Genomic DNA, 21,676 nt, shown 5'->3' with positions numbered 1-21,676 from the left:
CCAGGTCTCCAAGAAATGACTAAGGGGCCCCGGTGTGGGCCCAGACCCCCCAGGGGTGGAAGGTGGGGCCCCAAGACCGCTCTGGACTGGTCCCCTTCCCCCTCCCCCCCCCCTCCCCGCCGCAGACCCTGGACACACAGACCAAGATCCAGGCTGTGGAAGATTTATTGTGACATCCAGAGAGCCGCATGGCCCTTCCCGGGACGGGGGTCCGCCCCTCCCCCAGCCAGGAGAGTCCTAGACCCCGGGCCAGTGGGCGTTCCTGGAGCCGCGGCGGGCGGTGGCGCGCGGCCGGTCCCAGGGGCCGCCGGAGCCCAGGAGCGCGTCGGTGGTGAGGCAGCTCCGCGTGTGGTGGCCCCGCCAGGTGGCCTGCAGCGTCTTGGCCGCCATCTGCTGCTGCTGGAGCTGGCGCCGGATCCGGAAGCCTCGCCAGGCGGCCTGGATGGCGATGGCCGCCTTGTTGGGGCCGCAGGGCTGCCGGGCCCTCTGGGGAGCCAGCGGGGTGCCGTAGGCCCAGGGCCCCACGCCCTGGCCCAAGATGCTGCGGCCCACGCCGTGCACCACGCGTGTGGGCAGGGTGTGGCCGCACATGTGGCAGGTGCGGGGACTGGAGCCCACGAGCATGACCACGCTGGGCGGGCTGCCCAGCCCGGTGCTCAGCGACTGGCAGAAGCTGCAGACGTGCGGCTGGCAGGACTGGAAGCAGCGGTGGTCGGAGCCCGTCCGGGGCCCGGCGCCCTGGAAGCAGCCTTGGTCCATGGCGCTCCGGGCCCTCCCGTCCATCTCCGCCCACATGGCCGGCAGCAGCACCTGCTGGGCGCGGTCCCGGCGCGTGCAGTAGCCTCGCCAGGCGGCCTGGATGACCGTGGTGGCGCGGTAGAGCCGGGCCAGGTTCCGGCGCACGCAGTAGCCACGCCACGTGGCCTGGATGATGGTGGCCCACTGGTGCCACAGCCGGATGGTGCGGCGCACCAGGTAGCCGCGCGCGCACGCCTGGATGGTGATCACGGCGTGGGTGATGATCTTTTCCATGGTCTGCACCGACACCATCAGCTCCCCTGACTGCCTGGGGCCGGCAGCCCCCTCGCGGCCCACGGCGTCCCACGGCACAGGCGCGGCGCCACTGCTGGCCCGGGCGGCCAGGGCGCTGTCCAGAGGTCTCACTGCCATGCTTGGGATGGCAGAGTTCCACGACTGGCCACCGGCCACGCCAGCGTCCACGGGACCCTGAAGGACACCGGGGGTCAGGGGGGTCTTGTTGCGGTGGAAGATGGCCGAGTTGGTGAGGTTACGCGAGGCCTGGCCGCGGCCAGCACCAGGGGCCAGGGAGGGCTGGCGGCGGGGGGCAGCGGCGGCGGCGGGGGGGCCGTAGAGGGAGGCCTGGGCCTGGAGGAGGGTGGGGATGATGGACGGCCTGCGGCGGCCAGAGGCCGTGCTCCCGGTGCCCCGGGACGCCGGGCCCTGCACGCCCTGGGCGTTTGCCGGCGGCCTGATGGCCCTCCCGGCCGAGCCAGTGGAGCTGCGGCGACGTTGCAATATGGCGGAGACCAGGGACGACTTGGGGTATTTGGGGGTGGAACTCACGGTCTCGTGTGAGTCCTGGTCCAGGATCGGCCTCCGGGAGCCACTCGGGGAAGACTCGTAGCCCAGAGAGACCCTGCGGACCCCCGGGGACAGCCTAGGGATGGGGGCGCCGGGCGTGGCCGTGGTGCCCGTGTGGATGATGGGCACGATGCCGGCCGAGGGGGCGCTGCCCGCCGGGGCCCGGGACACCTGCTTCTGCAGGGAGGGCAGGGCCGCGGCCGTGGCCTGGTCCATGAGCTCCGGCACGATGCTGCCGTGCACGGACCGGTAGGACTTCCGGGGGCTCAGCGGGCTGGGGTTGCCCTGCGCCGGGCTCCCAGGCACGGGTTTCGGAGCCGAGTCCGAGGGGAAGGAGCTGAGCTTCCGCGCCGGGGGCCCGTATGGCGGCCCCTGGGAGACGGTGCTGGGGGCCCTGGGCCTCTGAGCATGTGGGCTCCCCATCTGGGCCATGGACCCCGGCAGCAAACTGGCGGCTATGGCACTGCCGGAGCCCAGCTGGGGGGACCTGGGGCCCACAGGAGAAGCCACCGTCCCCTGCGAGAGGCTCTGAGGTCCACTGGGAGCCATGGGCTCCTGTTGGAAGATGGACGGGACCTCGGCGACCCCGGGAGCCGTGGCCTGGCTCCAGGTCCTGCCCGTGGCCGTCGACCGTGCGTGCATGCTGCGGCCACCAGGGGACGCCCTACCGATGGCTGACTTGGACTGCAGAGTCGGGGTGACGCTGCTGGCCATGGGGTGCATGGGCAAACTGGAGGACTGGTAAGAGACGGGGGCCCCCACAGATGGGCCAGGAGCAGCCCCCCCTAACGGCACCTGGCTTTTCACGGCCTCATTCTCCAACAGGGGCCCTCGGTTGTTGTCGGCGCCAGCGGCTGGGGTCCCGGGGTACATCCAGGGGGTGGCCTCGAGCACCTCGGACTTCATGGAGTCTCCGCTGGAGCCCGAGGCCTGGGACAGACCATCTTCGTATTCTCGGGGCCTCGCAGGGGACTGGTCATCCAGTGTCCCGAACGAGGCCAGCCCGGGGTCCTGGCCGAACTGCGTGGCCAGCGACAGGACTGTGGGCATCCTATGGGACAATCTCCTGCCCACAGAGGCCCGCGAGGGAGTCGGAGGCGAAGCCTGAGCCAGGCCGGTGGCCTGCGATGCCTGGAAGGGCACTGTGGTGCCCTCGCTGGCCACGGAGCTGTGGTAAGGGCGGGGACTGAGCCCGATGAGCATGGACCCTTGGGGGAGGCTGTGGCCCCCAGAGCTGGGAGACCCGCTCGCCATGGAACCTGGGGGCAGGTCTGGAGCGGCCACACTGGCCACGGGACCTACAGACAAACTTTGCCTCCTCTTGCCAGCGCCTGATGCTGCCACTCCACTAGGGGGCGCCCTACTGGCCACGGAGCCTGGAGGTAAGCTGTAGGCCACGCTGCTGGCCGTGGGATCCGAAGAGAAGCTACCATGGACCGAGCTGCCCATCACAGACCCCGGAGGGAGGCTCTGCCCCACGCCCCTGATCACAGAACCCCGGGGAAGACTGAGGGCCATGCCACTGGCCACGGTGCCCGGAGCCACGGATGTGGTCACCCTACTGCCTACAGGACCTGACACAAGGTCACTGCCAGTCATGGCCATCATGGCGTCCTGCGGGACCACGCCGGGGTACTGGTACCTGGAGGGGACCACCGTGGCCACCGACGGGTGCTTGGGCTCCAGGGTGACGGGGACGGCCATGCTGATCTGGGAGACACTAGGGCCGACACTGCTCAAGGACATGCTGGACCGGTTTGTGTCCAGTCTCTCAGCCGTCGGGGATGGTAAGAGGCCGGGGGCCAAGGGGGGGCCTTCTCCCATCAGAGGGGCCCCTGCCTCCGAGAACTGGGGCGCCACGGGGGCGCTGCCGTCGGCCCCCGCGGGCTGACTCTGACTCATAGAAGTGGCCACAGTTCTCCGGGATACGCCCCGGGCCACACCGGGCACACCCAGGAACATGCCGGGGGTGGCGACAGGTGCCTGGGCTGGCCCGGGGACCATGCCCCTGAACGCAGCCGGGTGGGACTTCACGGCTCCCTCAGCCAGACAGCATCCGTCCTCATTGGTCACGGACACGTGGTAGAGGTTGGGCGTGGACACCGTGACCACGCTGGACTGCCTACCGCAGATCACGGGGGGCTGGAAGCCGAGAGACACCTGGTCAAACTCCGCTTCCTGCAGGTGGGACAGCATCCCCGCCATCGGCACAGCCTCCTGGTTCTCCGCTAGCTCAAAGCCCAGAGGTGGCTGGCTCAGACCCTGGCCCGTGCTACCGGGCACACATGGGTACTGCCTGCCCGGACCGACCGAGATCATGATAGACGGGTGGCCCAGGCCCGGGGCCAGCTTCGCCCTGGAGGGTGGCAGGCAGGGGTTCACCCTGGAGACCCAGTTTGGGTCGCAGAGGCCACGCCCCATGCCACTGAGCACGGACGGCTGGGACAGGCTGGAAGCTAACCTCGCAGCCATGGGCGGATGGACCAGGCTGAGGGGCTCCAGGTGGGCCATGGAAGGTTGGGACAAGCTGGGCACTCCACGGCTGGCCAGAGATGGGTGGACCGGCCTTGAGATGACCCGACTGGATGAAAGGGTCTGGAACAGGCCGGTCACAGACGGCTCGGCCAAGCTGGGGGTCACCCCCACGGCCATGTGTGGCTGCGCTAGGCTGGGGGGAATCCCAAGCACCAGAGATGAATGGGTGAGGCTTGGGACCACCCAACTGGACAGCGATGGCTGGCCCAGGCTCGGGCCCACCCCACTGGCCATGGACCGACGAGACAAGCCGGGGGAGACCCCACTGGCCATAGAGGGGTGAGTGAGGCTCGGGCCCACCCCACTGACCATAGAACGGCGTGACAGGCCAGGGGACATCCCACTGGCCATGGAGGGTTGACCTAGGCTTGGGGCCACCCCACTGGCCATAGATGGATGGGCGAGGCTTGGGGCCACCCCACTGGCCATAGATGGATGGGCGAGGCTTGGGGCCACCCCACTGGCCATAGATGGATGGGCGAGGCTTGGGGCCACCCCACTGGCCATAGATGGATGGGCTAGGCTTGGGGCCACCCCACTGGCCACAGATGGATGGGCAAGGCTTGGGGCCACCCCACTGGCCATAGATCGGCGAAGCAAGCTGGGAGACATCCCACTGGCCATAGATGGTTGACCTAGGCTTGGGGCCACCCCACTGGCCATAGATGGCTGACCAAGGCTTGGAGCCACTCCACTGGCCATAGATGGTTGACCTAGGCTTGGAGCCACCCCACTGGCCATTGAGGGATGACCTAGGCTTGGGACAATTCCACTGGCCATAGATCGGCGATGTAGGTTGGGGGATACCCCACTGGCCATAGAAGGTTGACCTAGGCTTGGGGCCACCCCACTGACCATAGATGGATGGGCGAGGCTTGGGGCCACCCCACTGGCCATAGATGGATGGGCAAGGCTTGGGGCCACCCCACTGGCCATAGATGGTTGACCTAGGCTTGGAACCACCCCACTGGCCATAGATGGCTGACCAAGGCTTGGAGCCACTCCACTGGCCATAGATGGTTGACCTAGGCTTGGAGCCACCCCACTGGCCATTGAGGGATGACCTAGGCTTGGGACAATTCCACTGGCCATAGATCGGCGATGTAGGTTGGGAGATACCCCACTGGCCATAGAAGGTTGACCTAGGCTTGGGGCCACCCCATTGGCCATAGATGGCTGCCCTAGGCTTGGGCCCACTCCACTGGCCATGGATCGATGAGGTAGGTTGGGGGATACCCTACTGACTGCAGATGGCTGCCGTGACCTTGAGGCAACCCCACTGGCCATAGATGGCTGCCCTAGGCTTGGGGCCACCCCACCGGCCATAGACGGCTGGCCTAGGCTGGGAGCCACCCCACCGGCCATAGATGGCTGGGCTAAGCCTTGGGATATTCTACCAGCCATTGATGGCTGGCGTGACCGTGGGGCTAACCCACTGGCCATAGATGGATGGGCTAGGCTTGGGGCCACCCCACTGGCCACAGAAGGTTGGCCTAGGCTTGGGGCCACCCCACTGGCCATAGATGGTTGGGCGAGGCTTGGGGCCACCCCACTGGCCATAGATGGCTGCCCTAGGCTTGGGGCCACCCCACTGGCCATAGATGGCTGGGCTAAGCCTTGGGATATTCTACCAGCCATTGATGGCTGGCGTGACCGTGGGGCTAACCCACTGGCCATAGATGGATGGGTGAGGCTTGGGGCCATCCCACTGGCCATAGATGGATGGGCTAGGCTTGGAGCCACCCCACTGGCCATAGAAGGCTGGGCTAGGCTTGGGGCCACCCCACTGGCCATAGATGGATGGGTGAGGCTTGGGGCCACCCCACTGGCCATAGATGGCTGGCCTAGGCCTGGGGCCATACCACTGGCCATAGAAGGTTGGGCTAGGCCTGGGGCCATACCACTGGCCATAGATGGATGGGCAAGGCTTGGAGCCACCCCACTGGCCACAGAAGGTTGGGCTAGGCTTGGAGTCACCCCACTGGCCATAGATGGATGGGCGAGGCTTGGGGCCACCCCACTGGCCATAGATGGCTGGCCTAGGCTTGGGGCCACCCCACTGGCCATAGATGGCTGGCCTAGGCCTGGGGCCATAGCACTGGCCATAGAAGGCTGGGCTAGGCCTGGGGCCACCCCACTGGCCATAGAAGGCTGGGCTAGGCCTGGGGCCACCCCACTGGCCATAGACGGCTGCCCTAGGCTTGGGGCCACCCCACTGGCCATAGAAGGCTGGGCTAGGCCTGGGGCCACCCCACTGGCCATAGACGGCTGCCCTAGGCTTGGGGCCACCCCACTGGCCATAGAAGGCTGGGCTAGGCCTGGGGCCATACCACTGGCCATAGATGGCTGGCCTAGGCCTGGGGCCATAGCACTGGCCATAGAAGGCTGGGCTAGGCTTGGGGCCACCCCACTGGCCATAGAAGGCTGGGCTAGGCCTGGGGCCACCCCACTGGCCATAGACGGCTGCCCTAGGCTTGGGGCCACCCCACTGGCCATAGAAGGCTGGGCTAGGCCTGGGGCCATACCACTGGCCATAGATGGTTGGGCGAGGCTTGGGGCCACCCCACTGGCCATAGATGGCTGGCCTAGGCCTGGGGCCATACCACTGGCCATAGAAGGTTGGGCTAGGCTTGGGGCCACCCCACTGGCCATAGATGGCTGGGCTAGGCCTGGGGCCACCCCACTGGCCATAGATGGCTGGGCTAGGCCTGGGGCCACACCACTGGCCATAGATGGCTGGGCTAGGCCTGGGGCCACCCCACTGGCCATAGATGGCTGGGCTAGGCCTGGGGCCACCCCACTGGCCATAGAAGGCTGGGCTAGGCTTGGGGCCACCCCACTGGCCATAGAAGGCTGCCCTAGGCTTGGGGCCACCCCACTGGCCATAGAAGGCTGGGCTAGGCCTGGGGCCACCCCACTGGCCATAGAAGGCTGCCCTAGGCTTGGGGCCACCCCACTGGCCATAGATGGCTGGCCTAGGCCTGGGGCCACCCCACTGGCCATAGAAGGCTGGGCTAGTCTTGGGGCCACCCCACTAGCCATAGAAGGCTGGGCTAGGCCTGGGGCCATACCACTGGCCATAGATGGCTGGGCTAGGCCTGGGGCCACCCCACCGGCCATAGATGGCTGGCCTAGGTTGGGGGATGCTCCGTTGGCCATGGATGGGTGAGCTTGGCTGGACGCTACCCTACTGGTGGCAGATGGCTGGGTGAGGTTGGGGGCCACCCCACTGGCCATGGAGAGCTGGGCTAAGCCTGGGGCCACCCCGCTGGCCAAGGTGGGTTGGGCTGGACTCGGGGCCATGCTGCCGCCCAGGAATGGCGCCTGGTACATGGGGGGGACCACGGAGCCCAGGCTGCGGCTCCTCCTCATCGCCATCCTGTACTGCTCCTGGGGGCCCCTCCCCAGCAGGTCCAGGGAGCTGTGGCAGGAGGAGAACTGGCCCCTCTCGCTGTCGGAACCCCAGTGGACGCTCAGGGTCAGGCGGCTGCAGGCTGAATTGTGGCGCAGGATGGGCAGGAGCCCAGGGGCCGGGGGCGGCTGCGGGGACAGGTCGGCGACCATGAGCTGGCGCCCGCCCCCCGCCACGCCCTCCCTGTCCCCCAGCCTCTGGGCATTCTGGGTGGCCTCCTTTGAAAGGAGGGCGTCCAGTGGGAGCGCCTCCTCCAGGGTGCCCTCCCAGGATGCCTCCACCAGGTCGACCGGGATCAGGCTGGCCACGGACATGGTGGAGAGGCTGAGGGAGCTGCAGCTTTGCATGGAGCTCTGGGAATTGCTCTCCACGGGGCTGTAGGCCGCGGAGGCCTGGCGGAAGCTCTTAGCCAGGCTGCGCTCCGGCCGCGGCTGCCGGCCGGCCACCAGCTCGGTGAGAATGGAGATGGGGTGGCCGGCGGCCAGCTCCTGGGGGGGGCCCTGGGCGGGAGCCCTGCCCTGTCTGGGCGCGGGCGCCTGGGGGAGGCCCGGGGCCAGCCTGCTGCCCGAGGCAGTCTGGAACAGGTCACAGCCCAGCTGGGCCTTGTGCACCTGCACTTTGCCCGCCATGGCCGCCTTCAGCGGGCCCGGGGCCATCTTGGTGATCATGTCCCGAACGCTTAGCGGCGCCTGCTTGGGGGTTGGGAGTCTGGCCAAGGTCTCCTCCGAGGCCCGGGCTGGCTTACTGGGGCTACCAACGCCAGAGGGGTGGGGGTACAGGTTGGGGGGAACCCTGCTGGCCCCCGGGGACTGACACCAGCAGGCGGCACCGCGACAGGCGGGGGACGACAGGAAGGCGTGGGGGGCCCTCCCCCGCCCCTCGCTGCTCACGAGCCTCCCCGAGGCCACCCTGCCCTCCCCCGTCACCGTCCACGGCCGGGCGGCTCCCCTGCTGACCACGTTCGGCTTGTGGGAGCTCGGGGCATTGCCGTAGGCCACCGATGGCTGGTTGGTGCTGGGGCCCACGCCATTGGCAATGAGGGGCTGCCAGAGACTGGGGGGCGGCTGCAGGTGCGGCGGGCTGGGCAGGTGAGGGCCCTCGCCGCTCGCCAGGGGGTTAAAATCGGACATCAGGCACGCAGCCGTCTGCTTCAGGGAGAAGCCCCTGCCTGGCCCGGGCCCCCAGTCCAGGCCCACGGCCACGGGGCAGTGGTGATGGCTGGTGGTGCCCACAGAGGCCAGCGGGGAGCAGAGGAACCCCCCGACCGCGGGCCCGTCCCCCATGGCCTCCCAGAGCGCGGCGCGCTGGCCCACGGGGACGCCCCCCCAGCCGGCGACCCGGGAGACCCTGACCTTGCTGGGCTGCGGCCTCACGAGTCCCAGGGTGGGCCCCCAGGAGGCTGTCGGGCTGCCCCGGAAGTCCGCCTCCAGCGTGGCCGGCGCCCCGCTTCCCGCTGCTTTAGGGACGGCCTTGGGGAAGATGGCGCCGGTCCTCAGGGCCGCCTGGGACAGGGACTGGCTGAGGACGGCGCCCAGCTCGCCCTGGCACAGGGCCTGGCTCAGGGCCGCCCGCTCCTCGTCACTCAGGGCCTTGCCCAGGACTTCGGCCAGCTTGCCCTGCATGGCCTTGGTGTGCTCCGGCCGCAGCTCGCCCCGGGACAACGCACGGGTCAGCGCGATGCCCAGCTCGCCCCACGACAGCGCCTTCATCAGGGCCAGTCCCAGCATGCCCTGCGGCAGGGCCTTGGCCACCGTGGCGCCCAGCACCTCCTTGGACAGCGCCTGGCTCAAGGCGGCCCGCACTTCACCCTGGGACAGGGCTTTGGCCAGCAGGGCCCGGAGGTCCTCCTGGGAGCCCAGCACGGCGGCCAGCTCGGCGCACAGGGAGGCGATCTGCGAAGCGGCCGCGTCGTCCTGGCTGGGCGCGGGCGGCTGCCCCCGGGCCGGCCCGCTGTCACCCCAGGACTCCATGTTGCACGGGGTGTGTCCAGCGGGGGCCAGCAGAGGCACCAGCACACCGGGGGGCTCGGGGGCCGCCTTGCCCTGCAGCAGGGTCAGTCTGTCTTCAGGCCTGGCTCGGGGCAAAGCGCCCAGGGTGCCGAGGTGGTGGCAGGGCTGGGCGGACGCTTTGGGCCGGGCCAGGACCGGCTGCGACTGGGTCTTGGCGCTGAGGTCGGCGGGCGGCCGGGCCGCGAACATGCACTTGGACGCCTCGGTGACCAGCTGTGCCTGCGACTGTGTCTTGGTGAGGCCGACGGGTAGGTGCGCCTGGGACTGTGCCTTGGACAGGCACGAAATGAGCTGGGCCAGCGAAGGGGTCTTGGCCAGCTTGGCGGGCGGGGGTGCCTGGGGGGTGGCCTTGGCTGGACACGTGGCCAGGAGCTCCTGGGAGACGGAGGTCGGCGCACAGGCCGTCAGGTGTGCCTGGGGCAGAACCACGGTCAGCTCCGGAGGCGGGTGTGACCGCGTGGAGGACTTGGTGAGGCAGGCGGCCAGCTGGGACGCGGCCTGGAGGTGTTCGGTGGACACACGTCCCTGAGACGAGACCTTCGCCGGGCAGGTGCTGGGCGGACATGTGGCCAGGCGGGCTTGCGACGAGGCCTTGGCCAGCTTGGTGGGTGTGTACATCGGGGGGGACGACCTGCTCAGGCAGGTGGGCAGGCGTCCCTGGGACAAGGCCTTGGTCTGCTCGGCCAGTGGGTGGACACGGGGGGCCGAGGCCTTGCTCGCGCAGGTGCCTGGCGGCAGTGCGGTGGCGGGGCAGGCGGCCAGGGCGGCCTCGGGCAGGACCTCGGACAGCTCCCCGGGCGGCTGTGTCTGCGATGCGGCCTCACTCAGGCAGGTGGACAGCTGGGCCTGCGAGGACGCCTGGGTCAGGGAGGTGGCCACGTGGACTTGGGACACAGCCTTGGGCTGCCGGCAGGGCAGGTGGGCCTGGGACAGGGCCTTGGTCAGGGGCACGGCCAGCTGGGGCTGTGGCAGGGCCTCGGCCGTCTCCACGGGCACGTACATTTGGGACTGGACCTTGATGACCTCCGTGGCCGGGTGCTGCTGGGCCGGGGGCTTGCTCTGGCTCTCGGTGACTTTGGTCCACGACGGGAGCCTGGCCAGGTCCACGGCCACGTTGGTCTTGGACGTCGCTTCCGCCTTCACCGCCGGCTGCCTCTGCAGGGCGCACGGCTTGCCCTTCTCGGCTTCCAGGAGACACCCGGGTGGCATCTTGGCGGCGGCGGCCTCCAGGGCCGGCGGCCGGGGGACCCTGGCTTTTCCGTCAGCCAGGCAGGAGTGCGATGACAGCTTGACCACGCCGGCCGTCTGCTTCACGTTCACCGTGACCTTGGTCTTGGGGATGTTCAGGTGTATGTGGGACGAGGCGCTGGGGAGCCCGGCGGCTGCCACGGCCGGGGGCGGAGCTCTGAGGTTGCCGGCCGCCGGGGGCGGGGCGAGGCACAGGGTCTTCAGCACGGCGGCCACCGAGCGGATCTGGGCCGGCGTCTTGTTGATCATGGCGGCCAGGCGCGTCTGGGGCGGTGGCTTGGCCACCACAGCCCCGGGGCACGTCTGGGACGGCGTCTTGGGCACGGGGGCCACGGCGCATGACTGCAGTGGGCTTCTGGCGGCCGCCAGGCGTATATGGGGCGAGGTCTTGGTCATCACGGGCACTGGGCACGGCTGGGGCGGCGTCTTGGCCGCGGGGGCCGCCGGGCGGGCCTGGGGCGGGGGCTTGAGCATGGATGCCAGCAGGCACACTTGGGGCGGGATCTTGGCCATGATGCCAGCCGGGCGCGCGGGCGGAGAGGTGCTAGTCAGCGAGGCTGTGGGCCGGACCTGAGGCTGGGCCTTGGGGAGCGTGGCCGCCGGGCAGGTGTGCGGGGGGCAGGCGTGCGGGAGCGACTTCACCACCATCATGGTGGGCACGGGACAGGTCTTGGGCGGGGCCTTGGTGGCCGCGCAGGTCCCGTAGGTCCTGGCCGGGGCCTTGGCGGCTGTGGGCGTCGGGCACGGCGCGGCGGGGGGGACCTTGAAGATCTCTGTGTCCGCGTGGGCCTGGGCGCACTTGGGGCCCGGCGCCGGCTCCGGGGCCCCCGCCTTGCCGCCCCTGGCCGTCACGTGCCTGGTCTTCACCGCGTCGCCCTCAATGTGCCGGATGAGACAGGCGCTTCTGATGGTCTCGGTCAGCAGGCACGGCTGGCCTTTGGGACCCAGGCTCACGGGGCATGGGAGCCGGATGGCGACCGCCTGGTGCGGCAGGAAAGCCACCCCGGCGGGGGCTCCGGGGACGCCCTGCGAGGAGGGCGTGGTGCGGAGGGCGGTCCCGTGCGGGGCGCAGGTGGCCAGGCTGTCCGAGGACGGGAACTGGGTCTCCTTGCTGACCATGACGGGCAGCCGCGGGCAGGGGCAGCGGTCCAGGGGCTGGAAGCGCACCTGCTGCGGCGGGTGGTAGGGGATGTCCCCGTCCTCCGGCGCCGCCCGCTTCACGGCCGCCTTGCTCGAGTGCAGGATGCGCTTGGTGTTGAAGCGCCGCCACGCCTCCTGGATGGCCTTGGCCGCCGTCATCTGCGAGATCAGCTTCTGCCGCAGCCGGTAGCCCCTCCAGTTGGCCTGGATGAGCGTGGCCGCGCGGGACAGCATCATGTCCATCTCGTCCACCAGGATGTTCTTGAAGGCCTGGCTCTCCACCACGGCCCGCAGGCGCGGAATCCGGCGCGGCGGCGCCGCCGGCTCCGGGGCCGGCCGCGGCGGGAGGCTCTCCTTGGACTTGGGGGGCTCACGCTGGAGACTCGGGGCGGGCGGGGGCGCGGGGGCGCGCTGCCCATTGGGTGACACCTGGTTCGTGAACTGGAGCTGTGTTGCTTGCTGCATTGTCTTGGTTCCTGAGCAGGTCAGCTCTGCCTGTGGGCGGATGGGTGGGGGACGGGTGGGTCGGTGGGCGGACAGATGAGGGGCGGGGTAGGCGGAGGCAGAAGCCTGGCGGATGGGCGGATGCCCCGGGGGGCGTGCCGGGGGCGGCAGGGCGATGGGCCGGGCCGGGCCGGCAGTGGGCGCCGTGTGGGTCAGAGACCTCCCGGCTGGAGCGGACCCTTCCCGGAAGCCCAGGTCTTGCTCCTGGAGGCCCCTCCTGCCCGTGCCCGGCGCCCGCCCCCCTCCGCCCCTCCGCCTGCCTCGCTGGCTCCGCCCCACGCTGGCTCCACCCCCGCCGCCTGCCTATGGCTCCGCCCCTCGCTGGCTCCGCCCCTCGCTGCCCAACCGCTCTCCGTGCTGGTGCCCAGTGGGCGTCCTCGCCCGGATGCGACACCTGCACCTCCTACCTGCTCTGTGCGTGCCCCGAGGAGCGGTGGTCATGCAGGCCGGGGACCGCGCATGCGCGCGCGCGCGTGTGTGTCTGTGTCTGTGTGTCTCTGGATAAACGCATGGGCCCCACAGCCTGTGGGGGGCCCTCCTCGGGGCCGGCCCTGCGGGACCCCTGGCGCAGCCATCGTCTTACCTTGTTAGGTCATCAGAGGTGGAGGAGCGGGAGAAGAAGGTGCAGTCTTGGAAGCCAGCCTGTAGGAGGAGGCCGGCTCCAGTCTTCATCCCACGCGGTGGCAGCAACACTGCTCTGGGCTGGCTCTGTGCCCTGGGCCAGGGAAGCAGGAGCGTTAAGATGAGCAAGGGACATCCCACCGGGCGCCTGGGCACCAGAGACCGGGCCCCACAGCTCCAAACGGCTGGAGCGGGGCGGAGCGGGCTCGGCTGCAGGCCAGCAGTGCCTGCCAATCGCTGGGACCGCGGTCGCCAGACCACAGCAGAGGACACAGCGCCCTGGGGCGCCTGGGACTCCCGGGGAGGCTGGGGGCATGGCTGGGGGCATGGCAGGCTGCTGTCCCTGGGGGGAGAGTGGCCGGCAGTGCCAGGAGGGGTGGGCGGCGGCGCTGTGGTGCAGCCGGCTAAGCCTCTGCCTGCAGTGCCGGCATCCCCTAGGGCCGCCGGTTCGAGTCCCGGCTGCTCCACTTCCGGTTCAGCTCTTGCTGGACAGTCCTCACAGCAGGCAGATGTGGGCGGGACTCAGGTCTCCTAGGAGACGGCGAGAGAGCAGGGACAGAGGCTGCGGCGGCCAGGTCGCGCCTAGGCGAGAGAGGGGCGGCCAGGCCGGGCCGAAGGGTCCCCCTGAGCTCGCGGGCCCCCCGGGGCTCGGTCCGGCTGCCGGGAGATCCGCAACGTTTGCTCCAGGTGGGCGGCGCGCACTTGCAGGGGGGCCACAGCCGCACCCGGAGCCTGGGGCGGGCGGCCCGTGGCTCGCCAGCGCCCTCTGCTGGGCACTCTCAGCATCGCGCCCACTTCACATTAAAAACTAATTCCTTTCGGGCATTTTACATTGTTTCAATTACTTGGATCTGAAAGACAGAGGGACAGAGACCTGCCGTCCACAGGCAAACTCCTCCAGTGGCCGCAACAGCCAGGGCTGGGCCAGGCCAAAGTCCAGAGGCAGGAGCCCCGCCCGGGTCTCCCGTGTGGGGGGTGGGGCGCACTGGAGCTGCTTCCCAGGGTGTGGGCCAGCAGGGAGCCGGGGCTCGAGGGCCTGGGCCCCAGCAGCCACGCAGGAGACCCGGGTGGGGCTCCTGGCTCTGGACTTTGGCCTGGCCCAGCCCTGGCTGTTGCAGTCCCTTGGGGAGTGACCCAGCGGAGGGAGGCCCTCTCTCTCTCTCTCTCTCTCTAAGCCAGACAGGGACGACCTGAAACCCGGACTCGTATTCCTGGCGTGTGGGGTGGGGGTGGGGGGTTACCTGCCCGGGTCCCAGGGGACCACCGCGGGGCCGCCCTCCGGTCGCTCAGTCAGCACAGTCGGCCCCGGGGTCCGAAACCCCAACTCGGGAAGGGAGGCCCAGGGGTGCCCTTTGCCCTGGAAAGGGACCCCGCCCCCCAGGCCCATGTGACACCCCTGGCTTCAACACCGGGGGTCAGAAGCGGAGCCCCCTCTCTGTGTCCTCGGGGACTGCCATCCCTGAGTCTGGGGGGTCTCCTGGGCCAGCGGGGAGTGGCTGGGAGCCCCGCCCCTTGCGGGTGGGCGGGGCCTCACGCGCAGTCACAATCACTCATTGTTGTCGCCGATGGGGGTCCTGGGGGCTGGGGACTGGGGGCGCACACCGGGCCGTGGAGGGGGCGGGGTCTTCCCGCATGGCCCAGAGATGGGAAAAGGAATGAGACCCGCCCCCCCTTGCGGAGCTCTATACAGCCCGGAAGAGGAGGCGGAGCCGCCCTGGACAAGGTGCGGGCGGGGGGGGGGAGGAAAACAGACCACAAAGGCTGGACCTCGCCCGCCACCTTCCCAGGGTGCACAGCGACTCGGGCAGTGCGGCGGCCTGGGCTCAGGTGCTGACCCGCCCCGGGCCGAGCCGCACCTCTGTGCCCAGGGCTGCCTCTGGCTCCAGCCCTCCTCAGCCCCCGGGGGCTGTGGGGGCGCAGCCCCTCCTCCCCACGCCGGGGAGACCCCAGCGAGCCGGGCAGAGGCAGCGGCCCCGACAGGCACAGGCCCCGGGTTCAAGTCCTCAGCCAGTCTCCCACGGGGGGAGGCAGCGCTGGGTCACTGCACAGGGCCTTTGCACATGCCGGTTCCAAGCTCAGCCTGTCCCTCTCGGGGTGACGGAGGGAGGGAGGGAGGCCGTCCATCCACTGGGTCACTCCCCAGATGGCCACAAAGCCGGGGCCCAGCCCAGGCCGTGTGTTAGGGCTACCTGGGGGGTGACCCAGCGGACAGGGGCTCACTCGGCCCCCCCCAGCCCTGCTTTGAGGAGCAAACCCCGGCCCCTGAGCCCCTCCCGCCGTCCCACGAAGGCTTTGAGTGCGAGGGGCAGGGGAGGAGCCAGACGGGGCGGACACGGCCCCCCGGCGGCCTGTCTCCCTAGGGGTCACACGGGCCAGGACCGCCAACCCCTGCCCTCGGGGGGGCTCAGCCGCCCTACGGCTCACGGCCGCCCGGCGGCCCAACCAGGAGCACAGGGCGGCCCCCGGGCTCGGCGCCGAAGCCCCCAGCCCCACTCACCTGCCCCTGAAGCTGAACCCACCGGCCCGACCGGCGGCCTCGGGACCTGGTGCCACGGCGCCTTTGTGACCGGTCACCGGGTTCCGGCCAATCCCAGCGGCCCTCGGGGGCAGGCATTCTAGAAGGGGGGGGGGTCCAGGGGCGGGGTGAAAGGTCACGGCGGCTGCTTATTCCTGTGTCCACCCCCGCCCCCACGTTACGTATCCAGAGGGAGCTCCGGTTGCTCGTCCCTTTGGGCAATTTCTGAGCACCTACTGTATACCCTATGCTGGATCTGTTCTGGGTAGGGGGTGGGCGGTGCTAAGTAGGAAAAAACCGATCAGAGAGCTGAGCCAGAAAGGGAGAAAGAGGGGCCTGCATGCTGGAGGGCAGGACACAGCAGGAGCCAAGCCAGTAGGGCTTCAGAGGGTAGTGTAGGAGTTTGGGTTTTACCCAGGGGGCACCGGGGAGCCAGGGCAGGGTTCACAGCAAGGGAGACCGCGCCGGCAGCCCGGGTCTCGCTTCGGGTCTGGGGGCTCCCGAGGGAAGGGCTGGCCGGCCTGGGGGCCCCACAGCCACAGCGGGTGTGGACCCGAGCCGCGGCCCCGGAGGAGGGGACGCGAGGCCAAGTCCTGGGCCACCTCCCCAGGCTGGGCCGGGGCCCAGGGTGAGTCACCGCTGGCCGGGCTGGGGCTGACACATGCCTTGGCCACGGCGCAGCGGGCTCCAGCCCAAGCCACACGGCCGGGCCCGGCCTCCCCGGGGAGCCACTGAGAGGCCGGCGGGGGCCTCACCGGGGGGGGACCCCCAGCCTCCTCCAGGTGGTGGGTGTGGCTTCAGGGACAGTGCTGGGGGAGGTTATCAGGGGGGCCTTCAAGGAAGTGGCAGCCTCTGAGGATGGGGGGGGGAACCAGGCAGGCTCTGTACTAAGGCCCTGAGGTCACGCCAGGGGACTGACCCCGTCAAGTTGGGGTCAGATCTGTGAGCCCAGAAAACCTGCGTGCTCACGCCGTTCCCCCCCCAAGTGGCTGTGGCCGGCTGCGCGGCGGGCAGGGGTCCTGGCGCGGGCGAGGAGCCGGGGCCTCCGTGCTGGACCCTGCATTTCCCAGAGGCCGAACCCACCCCACCCCTGCCCCTCCAAGCCTCCCGCACACGACCCAGCGGCCCCCTGGGCAGCCAGAGCTCGGCTGGGGCACAGGTCCGGAAGCCGTCTCCCCACAACCGGAGCCCTGTCCCCCACGGTCTCTGGCGACACCCGGGGGCGCACGGGGTTGGGGGAGACCCCATGCTTCCCGCGGTCGAGGGCCGGGGGCAGCTGGGGGGGGGCCTCCCTGCTGCACCTGCTGGCCGGGCGGGGTGGGGCCGTCACACCAAGACCGGGGGCGTCTCCCGGTCCCCGAGTGAGTCACAAGCCCGGGGCCCCACCCGCGAAGGCCGGGGAGGCTCCGTGGGCCCTCCAGCCGGCCGCGTGGCCACGCCTCCAGGCCCGGAGGCAGGCCCCCCACCCCGCCGCCTCCCCGCACCCCCGTTTGTCTTCCCTTGCCCCGCGGAACCCCCAAGCCCAGCCATCAGACTCCCTACCCTCTGGGCACCGGCTCCTAACCCCGGGGCTTCCCAGGCCAGGCCAGGCCAGACCAGGGTGGTCCCCCCATTGCACAGAGAGGGAAGCAGAGGCCCACGGCGCAAAGTTACCAAAAAATCAAATAAAATTGGCCTGTGCAGCTTCCCGGCCTCGGCCCGGGGCTGCCCCCGTCTACACCGCCTCCCGCCAGCCACCCCAACCCCGAGCCCTGCCGGCGGCCCGCCCACTGCCCCCTCCGCGGCGGGGGGCGGGGCGGCGGCCAGGCCCCGCCCCGCGGCGGGGGCGGGGGGCAAGGAGGAGGCGCGGAGCCGAGCTGGCGAACGGAGACTTTTACTGCAAACAGAACACGGGGCGGACCCAGGGAGAGCGACAGGAATGTGGGCTCGGAGCGGAACAACACACAACAAAACCAGGAAAAAAAAAAGGGCGGCGGGGGGGAAGGCGAGGGGAGGGGAGGGGAGGGGGCGGGGTCTTTTTTTTTTTCTTCTTCCCATTTCTTTAAAAAAAAAACCAACAAGGAAAACGCACGCACGCAACCGACGCTTGTTCCCGAGTAGAAACATAAATAGGGCGGAACCGCACACTCCGATCTCCTCGCTTCCAAAGGCAAAACAAAAAACCAAAAAAATAAAAGTAAAAGGAGCCGCATGCGCCCCTCGCCCGCGGCGCCGCGCACAGAGCGGCGGGGGGCAGGGGGGCGGCCCGAGGCAGCGCGGGCAGCGGGGGTCTTGCGCTCGGCCCCCGGGAGCAGGGGGTCCAGCTTGTCGAGTCCGGGGGGGGGCGGGGCGGGAGGGGGGCTCCGCTGGGAGAGGCGGGAGGGGGGCCGCGCCGTGGTCTCCGAGTCCGGGGCGCCCCCCCCTCCGTGGTCTCCGAGTCCGGGGCGCCCCCCCCTCCGTGGTCTCCGAGTCCGGGACGCCCCACCGTGGTCTCCGAGTCAGGGGCGCTCCCTCCGGGGACCGCGCCGTGGTACCGACTCCGGGGCGCCCCCCGGGCCTCCGCGCGCCCCCGCCGCTCCGCCCCGCGCGCGCGGGGGCCGCGCATGCGCCCGCCGCCGGCTCAGTACGCGGGCACCTGGTGCTGGGGCAGCAGCTGGCAGCCGCTGTTGACGTGGCTCAACACCTTCTGCTTGAGCTGCGCCACCTGCTCGCGCAGCAGGCTGGCCGTGGACGCCAGCTCCGTGTTCTGGCTCTTGAGCGTCTTCACCTTCTCCTCCAGGCGCGAGATGCGCTCCAGCTTGCGCTTGCGGCACTTGGAGGCGGCGATGCGGTTGCGCAGCCGCTTGCGCTCGGCCTTGATGCGCTCCTGCGTGTCCATGTCGATGGGCGACAGCGGCGGGCTCTCGCCGAAGCTCGGCACGTCCGGCACCGTCTGCGGTTCGTCCTTGAGCGCGGCCAGGCGCGGCGGCCCCAGCGCGCCCGGGGGTGGCGGGAACGGCTCGGCGGCGAAGGCGGCCCCCGCGCCCGCCGCGCCCCCGCCGCTCCCGCTGCCGCTGCCGCCGCCGCCGCCGCCGCCGCCCGCGTAGCTGCTCAGGTTCGCGTAGACGGGCGCCTCGGGCGCGGCGGGCGGCGGGGCCAGCTCGCCGGGGGGCGCGGCGGCCGCGGCAGTCCCCGAGGGCCCCCCGGCGGCGGCGGCGGCGGCAGCCACCGCGGCGGCCGCGCCCGCGCCCAGCTGGCTCCGCTTGTGCAAGTCCTCCAAGGCCTTGACGAAGCCCTCGGCGAACTCCTGCTCCTCGCTGGCCGCCACCTTGGGGTAGAGGAACTGCGCGCTGGTCGGCGTGGTGGTCACCAGCCCGTTGGACTGGATGAGCAGGCGCTCCAGTTCCGGCGAGGCCAGCTTGAGCAGCCCCAGGTCCGGCGAGGCCAGCAGCCCGTCGGGGGGCGCCGCGCCGGGCGCCGGCGGGGCCGCGGGCGCGGGCTTCAGCGCCGCCGCCACCTGCTCGCCCAGGCTCAGCGTCAGCGCGTCCTTCTTCAGCATGCCGCCGGCCGGCGGGGGCGCGCCGGGGAACGGGCGGCCCGGGGCCGCGAAGCCGCCGCCGCCGCCGCCCAGGCCGCTCAGCGCCTCGTCTCCGTAGAAGGGCGTTTCCATGCTCCGCCGCCCCGGGGAGGGGCAGTGGCCGCGGCCTCCCGGGGGGCCCGCGCGCTCGGCCCCCCGCGTGCGCTCGGCCCCGGCCGCGGCCGCTGCGCCCGGCCTTGCGCTGGCGGCGGCTCCTGCGCCGCGCCGCCCGGGCGCCCTCTTATAGCCTCGGCCCCGAGCGATGAGCTCACCGCCCCTGCTCGCCATTGGGCCAGGGCGACGTCCTCATTTGCATGCAGGGGCGGGGCCGCGCCCCGGCCGCCGTTGCCCCGGCGACGCGCGGTACAGCGCACAACAGCGCGCAGCCTTGTGGGTTGACGTCATGGGGGCGGGGCCGCGCGCCCGGGCTGGTTCCCCTCCCCCCGCCTCCGCCCGCCTGGCCGTCCGGGGACGGGGGGCAGGCGAGCTGGACGGACGGCCGCTGCCCCGGCGCCGCCTCCCGGGTGGCGTGATGGGCCCGCCCCAGGGCCCCGGCCCCGGCCCCAGGCCCCGCCCCGCGGACGCGCGTGGGCCCGGGCCGGGCGGGGGCGGCGCCGGCCTCCAGGGACCGCAGTGGGTGGGGGTCCGGCGCGGATAAATAAGTCCCTGGCGCCGCCCGCCCCGCTGCTCCGACGGTGCCGCCCGCCGCTGCTGTGCGCCGGGGACCTGGCGGCCCGGGGGAGGGCGCGGCGTCCCCATCAGGGCCTGGGGGGAGCCGAGGAGGGGGCCCCCCACCCCGGCCCCGCCCACGCGTTTAACCCTGGGTCTGCCCGGGCCTGAAGCGGCTCCCAGGGCGAAGCGGATGAGCAGGAGTCCCAGCTACTAATTATTGCCTGCCTGCAGGGCCCCCGTGGTGGCGAGGGCTTCATTAAGCCGGCTGGGTAGGCGTGGGAGGGAGAGGGGACAGAGGACCCCAGGGACGCTCCCCACCCGCCCTGAGCCGCGCTGGCCCCGGGAGGGAGCTCACTCCTTAGCCGGGCCGGGAGGCTGCCCCTGACCTCCTCTCACCCTCGCTGAACTTTGGCCACCCCTGGGCCTTTGCACGTGTTGTGTGTGCTGCCCAGTGGCCCTGCGCCCCGGAGTGTGTGTGGGGCGTGGGGGGACTTTGGGCGAGCTGTAGGTGGGTGGGGCCAGCCCCAGCCCTGTGCGCGTGGACCTTGGCCAGGGCGGGCACCCTCAGGGGCCTGTGTTCTCTCTGTGAACCTCAGTCTCCCCCTCCTGAAAGTGGACCGAGGACGACCTAGCAGGGGCTCGCTGGGAGCTCTCTCGGGTCACCACGGTGCAGCCCGCGCAGGAGAGGGCTGGGGGAGGCCAGGTGAGGTTCGCCCCCAGGGGCTTGGGCGAGAGGGCGGGCGCCTCTCCTCCCAGCAGCCTCATCAGCCCCCCAGGGGGGTGATGGGGACACGGGCCAGGCAGGAGCGACCCTGGCGGCCCGGCCCGGGACTGGCATCTCTGGTTGGGGCAGGCTGCTGCTGGCACAGCCGGACACCCACGCGGCCCGCAGCACGCGGCCCCCAGGGAAAGAAAGCCTTTACCAGGCAGTGGGGGGGGGGCAGGCGGAGGGGACTCCGGGGGGCGGGTCGGGCGGGCACGGACAGCCCCACCCCCACCCGCCAGGGCCCAGGTGGGGGCCTCGCGCATTCCTGCGGATCAGGTTACAGGGGCCGCAGCCCCTCCCCCACCCCTCCTCCGGGCCCTGCTTCCGCCCCGGCCCCCTGGGGGGGCTGCCATCCCAGCCGCGTGCCCAGGTGTCTTCCCAGCCTCGCCCTCGGGAGCCGGCGCCGGCTCCCTCCGGCCTCAGCCTCCTTTGGCAAATAGGGAAACTGAGGCACACTTGGACCCTCCTCTCCCCCTGAGATTGGACCTGGCAGGCGGCGTCTTAGAGACAGAGCCCCCCCCACTTCTTGTCAATTGGTTCCCCCGCCCCCAGCCCCGGCCCCTGTCCCCAGCTCCAGGTCGTGGAGTCCCTGGTTCACTCCAGTGTTTGTTGACTGACAAAGGACGGCGCGGGGATGAGAGACTGTTCCTGTTCCTGTGGCTCCATCCCCCCAGGCTCAGCTGGGCACCTGCTGCGCGCTGGGCCCGGAGCGGCTGCAGCTCAGCTCGGGCCACCCCCAGGCATCTCCCAGCCCAGCCAGTACCCAGTCCGAGTCCCCAAGTCCTGGCTTTCTGAGCTGGCTCCCTGCGCATGCGCGCCGTGGGAGGCAGCCCTGACCATGACCTTGACCGCTCAGGTTCCCCCCACCACCACCCTGCTGCCCATGTTGGGGACGTGGATGGAGCCACAGGAAGGGGGGGGGAGGGGGCCCCAGGGCCAGACGCGGCCACCGGACAGGACAAGGGCTGAGGCCCGACCCCTGCTACCGCGCGGACGGACCCGGAGAACCTGATGCCGACTGAGACCCCGTACAGGGGCCGCGCTGTGCCGCAGCGGCTTCCGGGGACGCAGGTTCGAGTCCCGGCCGCTCCACTTCCGGTCCCGCTCCCTGCTGTGG

At 70.9% G+C, this 21,676-nt stretch overlaps 2 protein-coding genes across 2 annotated transcripts; both read right to left on the bottom strand.

The window, feature by feature from the left end:
* Positions 1-149: 149 nt before the first annotated feature.
* Positions 150-13,171, bottom strand: IQCN (IQ motif containing N). Its single transcript, XM_070059007.2, has 2 exons — positions 13,034-13,171; positions 150-12,441 (listed from the first exon to the last, which is right to left on the bottom strand). Exon 2 carries the CDS (start codon positions 12,409-12,411, stop codon positions 238-240), a length of 12,174 nt encoding a protein of 4,057 aa, XP_069915108.1. The 5' UTR covers positions 12,412-12,441; positions 13,034-13,171; the 3' UTR covers positions 150-237.
* Positions 13,172-17,443: 4,272 nt separating this feature from the next.
* JUND (JunD proto-oncogene, AP-1 transcription factor subunit) lies at positions 17,444-19,356 on the bottom strand. The gene is made up of 2 exons (XM_070059010.2): positions 18,051-19,356; positions 17,444-17,987 (listed from the first exon to the last, which is right to left on the bottom strand). Exon 1 carries the CDS (start codon positions 19,212-19,214, stop codon positions 18,186-18,188), a length of 1,029 nt encoding a protein of 342 aa, XP_069915111.1. The 5' UTR covers positions 19,215-19,356; the 3' UTR covers positions 17,444-17,987; positions 18,051-18,185.
* Positions 19,357-21,676: the final 2,320 nt, after the last annotated feature.

The sequence above is a fragment of the Oryctolagus cuniculus genome, chromosome 16 (genome assembly GCF_051225735.1).
Source record: "Oryctolagus cuniculus isolate XC-2025 breed Fujian yellow rabbit chromosome 16, ASM5122573v1, whole genome shotgun sequence".
NCBI classification, from domain to species: Eukaryota; Metazoa; Chordata; class Mammalia; order Lagomorpha; family Leporidae; genus Oryctolagus; species Oryctolagus cuniculus.
Note: the sequence above shows the minus strand (reverse complement) of the source record. Positions and strands in the feature narration are given on the sequence as shown.